At 42.3% G+C, this 19,645-nt stretch overlaps 1 protein-coding gene across 1 annotated transcript; it reads left to right on the top strand.

The window, feature by feature from the left end:
* Nucleotides 1–406: 406 nt before the first annotated feature.
* On the top strand, nt 407–14,883 carry INHBA (inhibin subunit beta A). Its single transcript, XM_004383957.3, has 3 exons — nt 407–491; nt 2,974–3,487; nt 13,314–14,883. Exons 2-3 carry the CDS (start codon nt 3,100–3,102, stop codon nt 14,174–14,176), a joined length of 1,251 nt encoding a protein of 416 aa, XP_004384014.1. The 5' UTR covers nt 407–491; nt 2,974–3,099; the 3' UTR covers nt 14,177–14,883.
* Nucleotides 14,884–19,645: the final 4,762 nt, after the last annotated feature.

Below are 19,645 nucleotides of genomic sequence, written 5' to 3'. Positions count from 1 at the left end.
AGAATCTCTGTAAGAAACAAGAAAATACTTTGTAAACAGAGGCAACTTCATGAGGTAACAGATGTTTTATGTAAAGACATAAAACTGAACCTGAATATAACGAGACGCGTGTGGATGAGGGCAGTAAAAGGAGAGTTAGAAGTTGGACACTCAGGGAGCTCTGTCTGCTTGATTCTAGTCACAGCCAGAGGATTCACTGGCTCCAAGTATCACCCAGCACTGTCACAAGCAGGCAAGCAGGGCTTTCCATTAGATAATGAATTATGAAATATGTCTCACACTGGAAAAACCAGTCATCCGCTGATGTCATGCTGATTCTAACCAATCCCCAACAAAGCCCCAGCCCTCCTCTGTTTGAGTGGTACCAATGTGTGAGTGTACAAATAAGTAGTACAGTATAAAACTTCCCAGTGCCAATACCATGAAGGAGGAACTCAGACAGCTCTTACCACATGATAGAAGAGTCTGCTGAAAGAGAGAGGACCAGAAAGGTAATGCTTTTTAACTCTTGCTTATGAACTATTTCCACATTCATAATCAGAAGGGCTAGAAGGGGTTTTATAACTTTTTGGCATGTCTCTGGGAGTTGTGATCTGTACCTTTTTATATTCCTTAGGCAGGTTAATGCAGCTTTTAATAGTCTTAGGACATGCAAATAGATTGTGTGTTTATGCAACTCACTCAGCACATATATGCAAGTACATATGCCAAAGAGAAAACTATTTTTAAGAGTTACATTCGCAAACAATAAATTCAGAGAACACACACATACTCACATACAGAGAGAATCCAAATATTGATAAGTTGCACTTATCTTAATGCTACTATTAGGACTTTGGAGTTGTTCTGAGTCAGTAAGCTTTTAGTTCTATTTCAGAGTCTCTTGTAAAATTTAATTGGACTACAAAATGCTTTGGGTACTGTACATGGGACTCCAAATAGGTAGATCATGTTAAGTATTATATTACAAAGATGTTTAATTAAACAATTATAATACAAATGCTCCCCCAATTCTTTTTCACTCGTCCTCACCAAAACTTCAAGCACTTTAGGCAATGTTGACAAAGTCTTAGCCATAATAGCAGAGTCACTGATGTTTGTGGAACTGAAACCCCAAAGGAGATAGATGGCTGGTAGCAGAAAAAGTCTTGCAAACAGTTGATTCGGGAAAGGGGGCAGTGTATACAATTCAAAAAAGCATTGTTACCTGTGCAAACTGGACTGTAATTTGAACTTAGAGTCACAATTTTCTCACTCTTCTTGTCCTCAGATCTTACGCTTGTAGTAATGATATTTATTACTTTTTTTCCACCCAAACTGCATTGCTTGACTGTAATGCTCTGAACACACTAGGTGTCAGATGTAAACTGACTGTATCTACAGAAACACAGAGGGCTTATGTGTGGGAAAGAAACTGAGAGGGAAGGAAAGCTTTAACAGATGGACCTCTTAAAGATACTTCTGCAAGATAAAAGCCGTAAGACAGAAAATGAAAAACTGGGGTGGGGGTGGGGTATTAAAAAAAAAAATAACCCTCAGAAAGTCATTGTTTAAAAATTCACATTTTTCTTTTTCTGTGGACACTAAAATCCATGATGATTTCATCTGTGCTGTTCCTTTGAGGCAGAAAGCAGCAGTATAGGAGCCTGCCCATGAATGTACTGGTGGGGACAGGGGTAGGAGACACGCTGAACAAACTCCCACATGACAGAGAAAATGGTTTGCCAATATATTTTAGAGAGGCTTTTCCCCTAGGGCCAGTTATTCAAGTCAAAGGAGTTCACGATTTGTATAAAATTATGTGACAAAGGCTGAATGCATTTTGCATTTTATCTGTGAAGTCAGGGCAAGCAGTGGTAGGCTGTAATTTGTGAGCATGATTGTGCGCAGGGCACCAGGGGGCGGCTGAAGAGGAGAGGGGAGAACAGCTTCATAGGACATGGCATGTCAAATGCTGCCTGCCATTGATACCCTGCCACATTTTGCAGTTGGGAAAAGTGTCGTGTATTATATGATCCCAAACAAAAGTTCTATTGCGTTCCCCCTCAGATCGCCTGCCAGCGTTGATAACCCTGGACATTTAAATGTGAATGAATGGGGAAAAGGAACATCTCTTCTCAGATTCATTCAGGCCAGAACAATTCACCAAAGCAGCTACCTTTGCTCCTTAGCCCCTCTTCCCTGACCTCCACTACCTGTCAGCCAGGACCTCCCAGCCTCCACAGCCCCCACAGCCCCACCTTGTGGGCCAGGTGGGCGTCTCCTCACCTCGGACTGCGATTAGGTGGGGTGGAGGAGCGCTAGGGGCATACTTTTTCCATCAAGTCATCCCTGTTTGAGATAGTGTGTTTGGGTTTTTCCCCCTCTGCAAAAAGAGGAAGAAGGTGAAGCAAGGGGACGGGCTAGAAAAAGAAAAAGAAAAAGAAAGAAGTCGAACAAATTAGGGGAATGTATTTAGAAAGGAAAGTAGAACCCCCGAGAATGGTGATATTTGAAGAGAGGTGTGTGTGAGGGAGCAGTGAGCAGAAGGAAGGCAGCCTGTCAGAAAACGGGCTGTCCCTCCCTCCCTAATCACAGCCTTAACTCGCAGACAAACTCCCTCCCTCTCCCATTCACTCACTCACTTAGGGCCAATCCGTTCTCTGTCTCTCTCTCTCTTTCTCTCCCTCTCTCTCTCTCTCCCTCCTTCCCTCCCTCCCTCCCTCTCCCCCCTTCTCTCCCTCTCTCCCTTCTCTCTCTCCCCTTCTCCTCTCTCCCTGTCTCTCTCCCTCCCTTCCTCTCTCAGTCTCTGTCTGTCTCCCCCACCCTGTCTCTCCCTCCCTCCCTCCCTCCCTTTCTCCCTCCCTCCTTCTCTCCCTCTCGGAGACAGTCGGGACTCTCCTCCCTGACAGCCACAAACCTACAGCACTCACTGCATTCAGAGAGGGAACCTGCAAACAAAACTTCACAGAAAACTTTTTGTTCTTGTTCCAGAGAATTTGCTGAAGAGGAGAAGGAAAAAAACCCCAAAAACCACACACACACACAAAACCTGTGCGTGAGGGGGGAGGAAAAGCAGGGCCTTTGAAAAAGGCAATCACAACAACTTTTGCTGCCAGGATGCCCTTGCTTTGGCTGAGAGGATTTTTGTTGGCGAGTTGCTGGATTATAGTGAGGAGTTCCCCCACCCCGGGATCCGAGGGGCACAGTGCAGACCCCGACTGTCCGGCCTGTGCCCTGGCCACCCTCCCCAAGGATGTACCCAACTCTCAGCCGGAGATGGTAGAGGCCGTCAAGAGGCACATTTTAAACATGCTGCACTTGAAGAAGAGACCCGATGTCACCCAGCCGGTGCCCAAGGCGGCGCTTCTGAACGCCATCAGGAAGCTTCATGTGGGCAAAGTGGGAGAGAACGGGTACGTGGAGATCGAGGACGACATCGGGCGGAGGGCAGAAATGAATGAACTCCTGGAGCAGACCTCCGAGATCATCACGTTCGCGGAATCAGGTGGGTGCTGGCAGCGGCGGGGGGAAAAAGGGGACACAAGGTCTGTCTTTGACAGTCCCGGGAGGAACTTCTCCCTCCAGCTGGAAACTGCTTGGCGAGGTTATTAGTGATTAGGTGCCGGGAGCGGGCGCAGGGGCGGCAGGGAGGGGAGAGGGCTCCGCAGAACGGATTCTTCTAGGTCGAGCTCTGGCTGGAGGCGACTTGCTTACACTTGCTAAACTCAGCTGGTCACCCCGGGAGGAAGCTCTGGGGCCAATCGTGCTGGAAGCCGGTCTGCGAGGGGCTCCCTCGCCCTGCCTATAAAACCAGATCTGAGCCGAGCCGGATGGAAGCCGGGGCATTTTCAGGCGCATGGAAGCAGAGGAGGTTTCCGAACCCCATCCAAAGTTTTTATTGGGGGTGGGGTGGGGTGGGAGTAGGGTGATGGGGTGGAATGGCACAGATGAAGTCATGGTCTTAAAACAACCCTTCCCCTTTAAAAGTCCAATCAGGGAAGAAGCAGGAGATATTTATTAGTGAGAGTCATTTTTACCTTTAGAAATTCTCTACAATTGCACAGGCACCACCTTCGAGGCAGGAGAGAGCTGCTTCAGGGGGCAGTTGACATTGAATCGGCAGTCACTTTTGGAATACTGACTGAACCAAAAAAAAAAAAAGAGTTTTGTTCTCTGTAAAGTTACTGAGAGCCCTCTGCCAAGGAATGCAACGTTGACAAAGTGCTCTCAGATACTACGCTGAACTCTCACTCAATCCTTAAGAGGAAGAACTTTAATAAATAGATCCTAATCATTAGCCCAGGAACACACTAACCTGTTGCTGAATAGAAAATACCTGTCAAAAGTGTGGAGCCAGGTTATTTGTACAGTTATGTGCCACAGATCCCTTTGCATGCCTGCAAGCCCATGCATGCCTGAGCAACACACACGTGTTAATGCCGTGTTACTTTCGTGGTAATGCTAGGCTCCAGAATTGCACCCTTTGGCAAATCCCTTTGAAAGGAATGCCATTGTTTTGTTCGGTAGAGCATATGGCCAGTAAAGTATGTGTAGGGACTCCCAGCATTTTTGTTTAAAAGTTTGCCACAGCAGTATAAACAATTAAGGCAACACTCAGAATTTCCAACCCTGAAAACCTGTTGAGTCAGATGTTCTGTTTTCAAGAAAACCATGCAAGACCTGGAATTTCTTTCTGGGGAGCAGATAGACTGCTGGCTTCATGGCGTCCCCCTGGAGAAGTCCTAGTGCCCCACAAACTTCCCAGGCAGTGACACTCGATAATTATGACTTTATCTTTTGAAGTTTATTGAGCGAAAGAGTCAGGTTGGAGTTTTTGAGTGGCCACCTAATTTTTCTCAATTTTTAATCACTGTAAGGTAGGAAAGAAAATGCTTATGCGTTGGGCCCTGTGTGGAATGGATTCCGTATCCTGACACGAAGGGACCTACATATGATTTTATATACTGAGTGTCACCTGTGATGGCCCCAGTTGCAAGTACCTATTCAGTTGGCTTTACCATCATCCTATGACAAGGTATACCAATGCCCTCAGCCGCTAAGTGACCGCGAACCCAACCGTCAGTCATTTAACTATACACCTGGTGCTAGCAATGCACCCTTCTTTCTGACTTCTTGGACGTTCATTGCAAATCACTCTTTGGCATTCAGGGACTTCTGCAGGGAAAGAATTTGACCATTTCCATTCCTTCTGTACTATGGCCCTCATCTTAGTGCCAATCTTTTTCTCAGTTATATGAGGTCTTGTCCTTTTTACTTTTCTGCGAGGTATTTAATTGGAAAGAAATGAGCTATTTTTTTTTAAAAAGGTGATTCATTTGATTTATACGTTGACTAAAGTTTAAGGTCTGTAATAGAAAACTTCTCCTAGATGAGTTTCCAACATGACTTTGGGTGAGCTGCTGGATTCTTAGAAAAGTTTTAGTATATTTGCTTATTTTTCTCGTCTAAGAAGTTTCACACATCAACTTCAAGTTGATTTAACGTAACATCACAGATTTGATGATATCATATATGGTAGACAATCTACTCTCCCAGTAGAGTACCATGTGGGCATTTTCATGCGGATTTTGCTACCCAATAAAGAGATTTATCATCCGAAAGATTGTAGTGAACATGTGAAAAGGAATAGCAAAGATCTATCTCTGTGGCTTTTGGAATAATTCAATTTTAATAATATTCCAACTCTGTGGAATGTCAAGAGTTTCGGAGAATAGGAAAGGGCATGCATTTTTCTTTTCTTTATAAACTGTTTTGTACAGCATAGAATCTAGTCAATAAAACTGTCACCCATTTGCATGCCATAGACACATATCCACCGACTACAAGATTCCTCAGTTTTGGGATATGTGTTTAATTTTTGTTTTTTCTCTCTTTGATTGTTTAATAAAACCAAGACATGGTAACCACCGTTGAGGGACTTCAAAAGCTAAAGTGCCTAGAACTCTTTCAACTGAGTTTGCCCCACTGTGCTCAGGTGGAAAGTGCCCCATCTTTGTAAAGCTAATGTGAGTTGTTATTGAATGAGAGGTGGGGAATCCTCTAAGGCTCTCTGACATTTATTTCAGTAAACAAAAATGCTTGTCTTTTTATGTATGCCACCCAAGTTTGCTCACCAAGGTTAGTGTGATTTTTGTTTGTCTGTGACAGAATCCTCAGTGTTTACCTTAAGACCTTAAAGAGACGTCATCTCTTTGAAAGAAAGGCAGAAGGGATGAGTAAACCTAAGCCAACTACCACTATAATGGCCAGTTGTCAGTGGCCTTATTGGCTGCTGTGTCATATTTTACCTTATTTTTATTCATGACAATAGCTGGCCAGTTATTGTACAATAACAATATAAGGTTGAGTCTCCAACATTATATATGCTGCCAAATTCATATGCTGATTCTGGTTGTTAACTTAGCAACTGTTCACACTTGTTAAAAAAAGGGTAGGGAAAGAAGGACAAATGAAACATCAAGATATGGAAAATGCTCACACAGCCCAGGTATTGGTGACATCAACACATAAATCTTCCCTTTTGGAGAATACTATTTACAGAAGATTTGAGTTAGAAATTTGCAGTGCCCAAATAGGGGTCTGAGAAGGTTTGCTCGGATGTCTCTTTTCCCCCACCTCAAGAAAGAAATCTCAGAGTGGAGTTGACGCCTATCAGTCCAAGCCAGTCTTCTGAACTTCCCTGTGAAATTACCCCTCACTGAAGGATGCTTTTAGCGGTTACACACTTTCTTCTCTGAATAATGGGAAATGATTGGCCACAAGAGGGCACATTCCAAAGACTTTTGCTGCTCGACAGTTAATCTTCTCGGGAAATGCAATTTCACCTACTCCCAGTCTGGAGTGCCCGTGATCTTAGTGATTATCAGTTACCTCTCGCTTCCTCTCATCCTCCAGAAAAAAGTTAGGATTTTATGGGATGGGGAAAACAAAACAAAACAAAACAAAAAACTACCTATAATACATTAACTGAGACAGAAGGAAGGCACATGGGAATAGTAGTGATACATGTGAACATTCCGTAGTGCTATGGACGGCAGAGGAGTGATAAATTTTAAAAGCAAACAAAGCAGAGAGTGGAGAAATGTGACCATGAATCATCAGCAATACTGATTTGCTCACGTCTCTCCCTAATACGGTCGCCTGTGCTTTTACAAAAAACGTCTTCCGTCCCCCATGACTGTTTTGTTTTTTTCCCTGGTTTGCCTGCCTTACCAACACTTTTCACCAGCAGCAAATGACAAGTGACTTCGAACAGGGAGGAAAAAGCCTATTTATTTAACGCCTTGTGGGAACATGGTGTTCAGCTTCTGAGGATGCATTTATTTCCATACAGAGAGTGTGGAGACAAGATATAGAAAGAAGTTAATCGTGGTTTGCACTTGTAAAGTAGGTGTATTGGGGTGGGGGTGGGAGTGTCAGGGTGGATATCATGGGGAACTGGCAGTAATACCTTCCCAGGCACTTTTTGTGAAAACACATATTTATCTTGGCCCCTCTTCTGCTAAAATCTACTTGAGCATGATCTCTTAGCTGTACTTCAGAATTCTTCATACTTGACTGGTTCCTAGATCCCAAACTCCAAAGTGTAAAAGTTCTCAGGAACTTTTTTTAGGAATGGAAGAAATCTCTGAAATTCAGTGGGTTGAAACTTAGGTATTTTTTTCTACTTCTTTTGGGAACCTAAAACCCTTTTTTTCCCTGAATATTTCCCATTCTTTTTTAAATCACATTTAAGTAGTAGGGCACTGATGATGAATGTGGTTGAGCATTTACAGATCCACATCGGATCCCAAGGAAAGATATTAAGTCTAAAAAACTAACCAAGATAATTTGGGACCAAACCTGTGATTCTACTGTAGGCAAGAGTCTCTTCTGGAAGCTAGAGGAGAAATAACCTGTAAGACCTCACTTACTGCCTTCTGCAGAAACCCTTTGAAATACAGTCCAAATGCAAAGCTAGTGCTTCAAAGAACACACATGTTGTAAATGGGTGTTCTCTTGCCAGTGACAATCCCACAGCTAGGCACAGTGAAACCTTGGTGAAGAATGGAAAATTAAACTAACAGTCACTTTTTACAGCGAAGCCTTCCCCCCAATGGTGGGTTTAAATGCTCTATATAAACAACAAGGCTTTCCATATGAATGTGAGAGACATAATCATGACCCATATGTAGAAGGGCAGCACACTTTAAGCAGGATCCTGGTGAGGAAAAATGAACCTGGAAACGTGGCTTGTGTGGGTTGCTTATTTAATTGGAAGTGTTTATGCACCACAATTCTGAGATGGTGGCCTTTTGGATGAGTAGCTTTTTGCATCTCAGTGAGGGGAAGGAAACAACCAGGCTTGGCTGCTTAACCCTTGGCATTCCTTCATGATTAAGTTATTTTAAAAACATGTGAATAATTCTGGAAGCAAAGGAAAATCTGCTGCAAATATCCTTTTAGGGTTTTTTTTTTTACCTCCAGCTTACACAATCTTTCTTCTGTCCAATCCCTCCCACCCCACAACGTTTGAAAGGTACTTCCTGTAAGGTGCAACCTTTATCCCTCGTGCCCATTTTCCTGCACCTTTTTCCCCTCTCCCTTTGATATGTGGCCACCAGGCTCATAGAGGCTTAAGTGATGAAATATTATCGCCCACATGGGTTTGCGTAGGACTTTCTTAGTGAATTACTCAGGCACAGCAGGCTGTGATACACGCCTTGCCTCACAAGCCCTCGGGAGGGAAAAAATAGCACAGAGGATGAAAAGAATGTTATCAGAGAGTAGGTAATGAAAGGTTAGCAAAGCAACCAGCCATATGTGGTTAGATAGGTAATAGTGTAGGAACCCAGGGCACACCTGTATAAACTCATGCTCTACCTGTTCACAAAGCATTGTGGGACAGCTTCCATTTCAGGATTTTACAGCAAGAGATATTGAAGTCCAACCTGAAACTGATTAGAGATTGACCCTAAACACCTCAGCTTCAGGCAACCTTTTCCCTTTTTCCAAATTGTTATGCGTAGAGATTTGAGGATCAGGCATCTTGACCGCTTCACTGCAGAATGGCAATCTCTCTTGGGTAATATACAGATAAAGGGAATATCATAAACTGACTAGTTATTTATGACGTTTTTCATCCCTGAGAAGCCTCAGGGTTTTGATATATTTCTGAAGACTGCAGAACGGAAAAATATAATTCCATCTTAGCTTCCAGCAATCTCATTCTCCCCGCCCCCTTCTGCAATGAAAGCTAATGTAACAGAAGAAAAAAAAAAAGCACTGCTTAACGAGTAAGAATACACAAAAACTTGTAAAATGTACCTGCACGTCAGGTAGACATTAGGAAGACTTGAGTCTCTCTCTTCCCCCTGTTCTCCTGAGCATTATGGCAACGGCATTTTCATGAAATTGGATCTCAGTTTTTGTTTTTTGTTTTTTTGCCTGGTAAAATATCATGCAATGTACAAACAGCAGTTCCAGAAATGGACACCAGGAGAAGGAGGCGACAGGCATGTCAGTTAGTAGGGGGATAATCCAAATGTCAGAATTATGGGGGAGAGATGAGGCAGGCAGGCGATGGATGCAAATACGGGGAACAGAGTCTTTCAGTTCAGACAATTAAACGGGTGCATAAATCAGCGTGCATGCCTCCCCAAACCACGCAGGCGATGCCATGTAGTTAATTACCAGCCAAGTCCAGGATGAAAGTCATTTTATGATGACTCTCTGATCCTGATATAACAGCACCTGACAGACTGAGCCCCCTCGAATGAGTACTCTCTTTGTACGATCCTCTCTCAGGAACACTAAATCATTTGCCTCCAAGTACAGCTGCTTGTGAAGAAGGGGTGGGGCTCTATCACGCATTAGAAACCTGCTCTCCAAAATGAGGGGCTGTCCTGTAGGCTGTGTGGCTGTAAGCAGCCTCCCTGGCCCCACAAGAGCAATTTGGATGTGGCTGTCACTTGTTCAGTTCGGTCAATTAGCCTTTCCTCCCTCCCTGCACTGCCCCGCTTCCCTACTCCCTAGCATCTGTAGACTTCTCTGGGCTGTGTTCATGGAAAGACCAGTGTGTGCCGGTCAGCACTACCATCTGGACTCTCTCTCTACCTAAGGGCCGTCTACCTTCACCCTCAACCCCGTCTGTCAAGGGTAGGTAAGAGCAGAGCCTGTGGGAATGCGTTACCTGAGACCCAGGTAGCTTTCCCATCCTGGAGATCAGTCTGAAGCTCCAGTTTCACTCTTTCCTCGAAAAACAAAACACAACCCTGTGCCCTCTGCCTTCTCTAATTTAGCAGCTACTATCTCTCTGTCTTTACAGTGACACCCTGCGCAGTTTAGGATTTCAGAAGCTGGCCTGTGTAGAGGCAGAAGGGGAAACAGCAGGTAGCTTGTTAACATTCTCCACAGAACGGGCAGGGCGGGCAGGCGTTCCCACGCTGCCTGGGAAGAACCTGCGCACTCTCCCACTGCCCCATCTTGGAGGCTTCGGTCATCCTTTTCCTCTGGTCTTAGGAGAACCCAACAACTTAAGATCTGCTGCTGACTGTATTGTAGATTTATATGATTAAGCTCTCCTTCCTGGAATCTTCTTTCTTGCTTTCTTAAACAAACAACAACAAAACCATCACCCATCCGTTCTTTGCAAAGAGGATACTGGATTCACATTTTTAATAAAGAGTCATCATGTTTCCTTAAAAGACAGCTTCCCTCTCTAACTGCTCCACGCTCTGGTGATCTAATCATAAACCCAGCTTCATTATTCATTTCAGCTCCTGCCAGGGACATGAGGTGGGAGTCAGAGGAACTTCCCTCACCATCATCATCACCATCCTTGCCAGCGTCCTAGCAAGTCTATGCAAAGACTCCAGAGAGCCTTTCTTATAAATGTGCAGCCCTTCTCGGCCCTTCCCTCAGTGAATTTACCACTATCATAATCACAGTGTGCAGAGTGTGTTAAATTAGGAACAGAACCGACAGTGTGCAGTGCACAGAAAATCCTGCCTTCTGCTACAGAGAACTTGAAACTGTGCCTAAAATTTATAGTACCGTAAACATCTCAAGCCCGAGAGTGATAAGTATGCCTGGATTTCCGCTAGCTATAGAAATCCAGGCAGGGAGATCCTCGGAGGGAGTTGCGAGTTATAAGATAAACTTTTTAACATCGTCCTCAGATTTGTGCTTGGGATTCATGCGTAGGTATGGACAGCCAGACAGTTGCAAGCAGGTACTTGCAGGAGGTGGTCATGTGAATAGAGGGCATGTTTCTGTATATTTTGACCAAGTGGTCAAAATATAAGTGAAGGGAAATAGTTGATGAATCAGACAACTATAGTCTGGACACCTGCTCCCTACAGGGAACATGGTTAGACGAATAAACAATGTTTATTAAACATACAGGTGCTTATGAAAAGGGAAGGAAACAGATGACATTCTAATCTGAGAGCTAGGCAAGAACTGAGTGGTCCTTGAACCCAACTGCTTGACAATGCAAAGATTTGCCCTATAACATTAGTAGACAACTGGTTGCCATCGGGCCAACTGTGACTCATGGCCACCCCATGTGTGTCAGAGTAGAATTATGCTCCATAGGGTTTTCAATGGTTGGGTTTTTGGAAGTAGATTGCCATGGCTTTCTTCCAAGGTGCCTCTGGGTGGACTGGAACTTCCAACCTTTTGGTTAGCTGCCGAGCATGTTAACCATTTGCACCACCCAGGGTCATAGCATTAGTATAAACTGCTATTTGAAACATGCTATTGGTGCTCGGTAAGCTGCAATCAGAAGGGAAGGAGGCAAACATGAAGGATTCAGAGGCAGGGATGGCTCTCTTAATCTAAAAAACTCAACGGTAAGAAGGCATCCATTCCGTAATGGAATTTGTCTAGTAATTGCCTACTTTCTGCTAAGCATTGGGCAATAACAGTGAATGAGACAGATAGGACCTCAGACCTTGGGGACACGTAAACTGGACTGGCTGGAGGGTGGGGGTGGGGGAGATTTCAGGGGAGGTTTTCTAGAGGAAGTGTCATTCGGTTTGATAACTAAAACATTATTAAAGTTAGTCACTACTGTTGTATGTTTTGTGATGGTGGTGGTGAGGAGCAGGAATATTCTAGGCAGAAGGAGCAGCACGTTTGACTATCTGGAGGCAAGAGAGAGCGTCGGATTCTCAAAGACCTCAAAGAAACACCATGTAGTTAGACCCCAGAGAACTGGAGGAAAGAGTAACTTATGCAGAACCCTGGAGTTCTGGGCAGTTTCTCTTTTACCCTGAGGGCAAGAGGAAGTCACTAAAGGGCCTTGGAGAAGAACTGACATGATCAGATGTGCCTGTGAAAAACATTCCTTTAGTTGCTTAACACAGAAATGATTGAGGAGAGGCCTGACTCAATACCAGAGAGGCAAATTAAAGAGGAGTAATCCAGGAGCCCCGGTGGTGCAGTGGTTAAGAGCTACAGCTGCTAACCAAAATGTCGGCGGTTCGAATCCACCAGCCACTCCTTGGAAACCCTATCGGGCAGTTCTACTTTGTCTTGTAGGGTTGCTATGAGTTGGAATTGACTCAATGACAATGGGTTTGTTTGGTCTAACGCAGGAAAGAAATGATGGTGGGAGTGGGGGGCTAAACAGGGTTGTGATGAGAGAAGAAGAGGCTAACCTAGCGTCTGGACACGCACACGACAGACACAGGTGGGGGTGTGTTTGTGTATGTTCGTGAGAGTAATATTTCCGCAGCCTGCTACAGCTTACAGTTGGTGTTTTCCCATTTGATTCTTCCAAACTTGTGAGAATATAGGTCACATGTCGTTCTTGCCATTCCCATTTTGCAGAAGGTGAAATGGAGACAAAGATATTAGTCTCCAGACACACAGCTGGTGCGGGCTGCAGCAGGCATGCAGGTCTCGGCATTTTCTCTTCTAGAACAGGGATCAGCAAACATGTCTGTAGGGGACCAGATAGGAATTAATTTAGGCTTTGCAGACCAGGAGGTTTCTGTCACAACTACTCAACGATGTGTTGTAGCACAAAAGCAGCCAATGAGAATACATAAAGGAATGAACATCTCTGTGTCCCAATAAAACTTTACGGACGCTGAAATTTGAATTTCATATCATTTCCATACTTCATGAAATATTATTTTCTTTTTTCAATCATTTAACAGAAATAGGTGGCAGGCTGGATTTGACCTACTGGCTGTGGTTTGCTGGGCCCTGTTCTAGATGATCTAGAGCAAAAGACTCATACTTGCCAGAAATTAGGGAGTAAATGCTAACTCAGGATTTAATGCATGTCCCTGATCTCTCTTGTGCTGTTTCATCTTCAGGCACAACTAGGAAGATGCTGCACTTTGAGATTTCCAAGGAAGGCAGCGACCTGTCAGTGGTGGAGCGTGCAGAAATCTGGCTCTTCCTAAAAGTCCCTAAGGCCAACAGGACCAGGACCAAAATCACCATCCGCCTCTTCCAGCAGCAGAAGCACCCGCAGGGCAGCTTGGATGCAGGGGAGGAGGCCGAGGAAGTGGGCTTGAAGGGCGAGAGGAGTGAACTGCTCATATCGGAGAAGGTAGTGGATGCTCGGAAGAGCACCTGGCACATCTTTCCCGCCTCCAGCAGCATCCAGCGGTTGCTGGACCAGGGCAAGAGCTCCCTGGACGTTCGGATTGGCTGTCAGCAGTGCCAGGAGACCGGTGCCAGCCTGGTGCTCCTGGGCAAGAAGAAGAAGGATGGCAGTGACGGAGGGGCAGGAGGGGAGGATGAGAAGGAGCAATCGCACAGACCTTTCCTCATGCTGCAGGCCCGGCAGTCTGAAGACCACCCTCATCGCCGGCGGCGGCGGGGCTTGGAGTGTGATGGCAAGGTCAACATCTGCTGTAAGAAGCAGTTCTTTGTTAGTTTCAAGGACATTGGCTGGAACGACTGGATCATCGCTCCTTCTGGCTACCATGCCAACTACTGCGAGGGTGAGTGCCCCAGCCATATAGCAGGCACGTCGGGCTCCTCGCTTTCCTTCCACTCGACAGTCATCAACCACTACCGCATGCGGGGCCACAGCCCCTTCGCCAACCTCAAGTCGTGCTGTGTACCCACCAAGCTGAGACCCATGTCCATGTTGTACTATGACGATGGTCAAAACATCATCAAAAAGGACATCCAGAACATGATAGTGGAGGAGTGTGGGTGCTCATAGAGTTGCCGGGCCCAGGGGGAAAGGGAACAAGAGTTGCCCAGAGAAGACAGTGGCAAAATGAAGAAATTTTTTTAAGGTTTCTGAGTTAAGTGATCAGAAAAATAGAAATTAAAAAAAAAACAAAAAAAAAAAAAACAACAAAAAAACAACAAAAAACCCAAACTAAGAACGAAACCTGAAACAGATGAAGGAAAATGTGGAAAAGTCCATAGCCAGGGCTCAGAGATGAAGCAGAGAAGGAACTGAGGATGGGGAGGGAAAGGGAGAATGGTGTACCCTTCATTTCTTCCAACATCAAACTGATGACGTCAGTTGTTGAGACGGGGATGGTACTCTTTCCCCTCTGGTTCCCTTTCAGTGTGAGCCTTGAAGTCAACTTGTCTAGTCTGCAATAATGTGGACTATCACGTCCCAAATAGCATCGAGAAAGCCATGAGTTTGAAAGGGCCATTCACAGGCACCTTCCCACCCAATTTCCCTAAGTCATAAAGTATGTCTGTGTGACACTATCTCTGTTTATATCAACATACACACATACATACCCAACACACACACACACAGGCATTTCCACACACCACGTACATAACACATGCTGGTGAAATAACAATATTGTGCAGGTGGTCACACTTTCTTTTTCTGCACCACTTTTGCAACAAAACCAAACCAAACAAAAAAACCAACATCAAAAAAAAAAAAAAAAAAAAAAATTGAGAGCAAGAATGGAAAGAGTGAAAGGATCAAGGAAAAAGAATACCAAGTTATATTTCGTTAAGGTGCTTTTGATCTTAGAACTATGCAACCTAATAGGTTTGAAACTGTTTACCTGAGAGAGAACAAAAAGAGAGACTTTTTTGTATTGGAAGTAACCTGATTAATTTTTATTTTCTTCAAGGAGAGATACTTGAAAGGAATATGTTTGTCCATCTGTTGGATCCAAACATTTCTATATTTTGTAAATGTTTTTTTTTTTTTTTTTTTTTATCGTTTACTATTTGCACTACAATGGTGTTTGACCTGTCTAATCCTTATTTAACAAGTATTTTCTTGGGGTGGGTGGGGGGAGGTTAAGAGCTGCACTTAATGTGAGCTATAAAAGAACTGCTACAGCACACAAAATAGCTATTTTTATTATTATAATTATTATTATTATTTTGTACCTTAAAAAATAGACACATACACCAAAGACATTTGTGTGAGCCTTTAAACAGTCTGTCTGTGGTTGGTATCATTCACCATTAATGAGTCAGGGGTTTGGATTCAAGATTGAGTAGGGGGGATTTTGATCAGGCTTAAGAGACCTGAGAAGTTTGGTTTTTGACTCCTTTTACATCCATGAAACAGGACATTTCATACTGGATGTACAGTAGTACACTGTTGGAAATCAAGTTCAATCAAATTCATTAAACGCTATATGCTTGTATGTGTATATATACATTGCTTGTGCATAAGCATATCTGTGTGTATATATACATGTATTGTATCATGTCCTTATGCATTTTAAGCACTTCAGGCTGTCATTTTTTAATGTTCTTAAAGCAATGAATGTTTGTGTGCAAAACACAGTATTTTTAAGAAGGATAGGCTATATAGTTTTTGCTTTTACTCTGAACTAGGTGGGCACATTTCAAAAATTTGGATGGGAAACAAAAGCTTAGAAATTCCAGAGACTATTCAGAAAGTTCCTCTTTAGATGTACAGGGATTAAACTTCCTTCTTTTTCTTCCCCAGACCCTCCCATTCTTACAAGTTGTCACCTGCAGAGGAAAACAGGAAATGCATGTTAACCAAAATTCTGGGCTGATTTTTTTTCCTATTTACAGATAGTATCCACTGGAATCAATCGTAAATCAACCCAATCTTTTGGGGAAAAAATAACTGTTTGGGCTGGAATAAAAAGTTCAGTACATTTTTTATGATTAAAGTTCAATTATGAGAAACATTATCTGCACCTGCTGGGGTAAATGTTGTTGTTGTCAATGGTTAAAAGTTGAAGAAATTGGTGTTAAGAGAGCAAGAGGAATAGTTAAGAGGAGACGAGGATGGAAACACTAATAAATTCCGAATATTTTAAGTTATAGCCAAAACTCTTGATGCAGAAGTTTGTATGTATTGAATCAAATGCAAAAAAAAAAAAAAAACTACATTGTTTTATAAATATCAAAGTTCAAGCTTAAATCTGTTTCTATCTAATTTATCCCACAGCATTTAGCTTGCCTAGAACAGCTAATACGTTATTCATTTCTCTGCTTTTAGAAAACACAGAGCCTTATTTTTGCTGCCTTGCTTCAGGTTAGCAAAAATCTTTAGAAAATTGTGACAAAATTGCTAATAATTGGGGGAAGGGGGGAATTACAGGCATCAGTACTCTGTAAAAATACGAGGCTTTCAGCCCTACGTCAATTCCTAGACTTTAAAAAAAATTAAATTGTAGGAAAATAAATAATAGTGAGAAATACTACAAAGGTGATTTAGCTCTTCTTGAAAAATCTGCTACATCAATAAACTGTAACACTAGTCTGTGTGTAGCCAAATTAAATGAATCTCATTACAGGGCAAATGTACTTCCTAGGTTTAGGGGTCCACCCCTTCTTAATGCAGGAAATACAGCATGTTCTGCATTAGAAGCTCAGGAGTGGATTCTGCTCAAGACATGAGAGGGAGAACATACAAAATTGGCACTTTCCCCCTCTTAACCATGGGCTAGGAAATCCCGCATGTAAGAAGGGTAGGTGTAATGAGGAAGGTTTTAAGAAGAGGAGTCGATGGCCATGTTCAACTCTCCAAATTTTCATGGAAAACTTTGAGGGCCTTTTGAACTGTCTCTTCATTGGTACCAGAACTGATTCTGGAACTTGTGAAAAGAGCCAGAGGAAACAGTCCCAGCTCACTGTGATATGGCCGAGATGGTCAAGGCAGTGGAAAAAGCAGGAGGTTAAAAAGACAGCAGATACCCCTTTGTAGTTTCAATTCATCTCAAATACAGATGCCATCTTTTAAAGTCCTAAGTCCTAAATGTATTAGGGGTAAAATGGGTTTGATTAGTGGCCAAAGTAATTAGAAGCAGAGCAAAATGAAAATTTATATGACAATATTTTAATTGGATATTAAATGATTGGGTTGTCACACATCCATAAACTTTAACCTAGTTTCATTTAATTTATATGGCCTTGAAATAGAATTTTAAATTCTATTTAAAGTTTTTAATAATGTTGGCGGGTATGCAGCCTTGTGAACAACCACATTTTTCAAATAGTAGCACCAGGCCAAAAGGAAAAGCCTTTGAATTCTACCATACTGGGTGTTCCTTGGTGTGTTTTTCCTGAAACAAGGGTGGCTCTATCTAATCTTAATGTATCTCCAATCTTTCTCCAGGGTGAATCTCTAGGTTCTTAAAAATCTACCCATATGAATCTCAGAAGCTCAGAAAAGATTTGCCCCTAAGTCTTTTGAGAATAATAAATATTTCGTAGACTGAATTGGTATTTTTTTTATATATATATATATACATATATATATATATATATATACATACATACATATAACTTTTTTTCCGAAAAGTAAGGAGACTTTCAGGCCACTGAGTTAGGATTTTCTTATCCCTGAAGAACAGCCCATTTTATATTTGTTTCAGATTGATTCCACACTCCATTTTCAAAGAGAGTGCCAGCATTCTCCAGTAAGGTAGAATTTTGTTTTCACCCCTGTGGGACTGGAGTTCAAGAGATGAGTCTAAAAAAATAAAGAACAAAAATGCCTCAGTTGTATTAAACTTAGATTCAAATTATCATGTTCACTTGAAAAAAAAATGATTTCCTGTGGGCCTTTTGGCAACTTCCGTTTTCAGTACAGAGAAAAACTTAGTCACCCTGAAAACCTACACAATAAATGAAATTTGTAGATGTGGGCAGAAAGTTTGGGGGTGGACATTGTATGTGTTTAAATTAAACCCTATATCACTGAGAAGCTGTTGTATGGGTCAGAGAAAATTAATGCTTAGAAGCTGTTCACATCTTCAAGAGCAGAAGCAAACCACATGTCTCAGCTATATTATTATTTATTTTTTATGCATAAAGTGAATCATTTCTTCTGTATTAATTCCCAATGGGCTTTACCCTTTATTTAAATGCTTTGAAAAACAGTGCATTGACAATGGGTTGATATTTTTCTTTAAAAGAAAAATATAATTATGAAAGCCAAGATAATCTGAAGCCTGTTTTGTTTGAAAACTTTTTATGTTTTGTGCTTGATGGTGTTTGTTTGTTTTTTGTTTTTATTTTGGATTTTTTTTTTTTGGCATATTACATGCAGTTCTTTAACCAACGTCTGTTTGGCTAATGTAATTAAATCTGTTAATTTATATGAGTGCATTTCAACTATGTCAATGGTTTCTTAATATTTATTGTGTAGAAGTACTGGTAATTTTTTTTATTTACAATATGTTTAAAGAGATAACAGTTTGATATGTTTTCATGTGTTTATAGCAGAAGTTATTTATTTCTATGGCATTCCAGCGGATATTTTGGTGTTTGCGAGGCATGCAGTTGATATTTTGTACAGTTAGTGGACAGTATTCAGCAGCGCCTGATAGCTTCTTTGGCCTTATGTTAAATAAAAAGACCTATTTGGGATTTATTTTTTTATTTTTATTTTTATTTTATGTCTTATTTATTGGTTTGCCAACACCAACTTTGCACACATATCACGACATCCTTTGCTGGGTGATGATTTAGTTCCTACTGTGATTATCTGGAAGAGTCTGAGAAACAGAATGAATGGGAGAGAGGACAAGAGCTGGAGTGCGAGCTCAAGCAGAAGAGAAAGAATATATATTTCTGCGGCAAAGATTTGTAATGGGCTGCAGATGCTTAGACCCGCAATATTATATTTTACTCATTTTCTTCATTTTCCGTTTCTAAAACTGTAATGGCAACTACTCACATGAAATAAGAGCCCTCTCCTCCTTTCCTCCCTCCCTCCCTTTCTTCCTTCCTGTCTCCCTTCCTCATTCTCTCTCCCTCACTCCCTCCTCCCTCCTTTCATCCTTTCCTCTTTTTATTTTCCTTCTTTCTTCCTCCTTTCCCTTCTGGGTAGAAAACTTCAAATTAGTGGTGTAACTCGAGCTAGAGAACTATACACATGGGAAAGGAAAGTATTTAGTTCATCATTGGGACCAACAAAACCAATTTGGAATCACAAAAGTAAAGTCAAGAATTAATCCATCTTTCGATCTTTCTTTCTATGGATTTCCTGTAGCATTTATGCCCAACCCAGAGGTTGTATGAAGGAAAAAGTAGCACTTCTTCGATGTCCCTAGGAACCAAGCATATCTGCAAGTACTACCTCATTTGGTTCTCACTCATCATCGTTTTAACCACCCTGAACTGTAAGTGTTGTTTTCTCCACTGTTACAGATGAATCTGAGGCACAGATAAGTAACTTCCTTTGACACGAGGATTCCAACCTAGGTCT

The sequence above is a fragment of the Trichechus manatus genome, unplaced genomic scaffold (genome assembly GCF_000243295.1).
Source record: "Trichechus manatus latirostris isolate Lorelei unplaced genomic scaffold, TriManLat1.0 scaffold00114, whole genome shotgun sequence".
Lineage (NCBI taxonomy): Eukaryota > Metazoa > Chordata > Mammalia > Sirenia > Trichechidae > Trichechus > Trichechus manatus.
The sequence above is the reverse complement of the archived record's forward strand: the minus strand, read 5'-3'. Positions and strand labels throughout refer to the sequence as shown.

Bases quoted from the DNA above. Each gene is read 5' to 3' on its own strand.
- INHBA (XM_004383957.3), top strand. From the start codon at position 3,100: ATGCCCTTGCTTTGGCTGAGAGGATTTTTGTTGGCGAGTTGCTGGATT. The intron at 3,488-13,313 runs GTGGGTGCTGGC...TTTCATCTTCAG, and splicing joins CATCACGTTCGCGGAATCAG to GCACAACTAGGAAGATGCTG.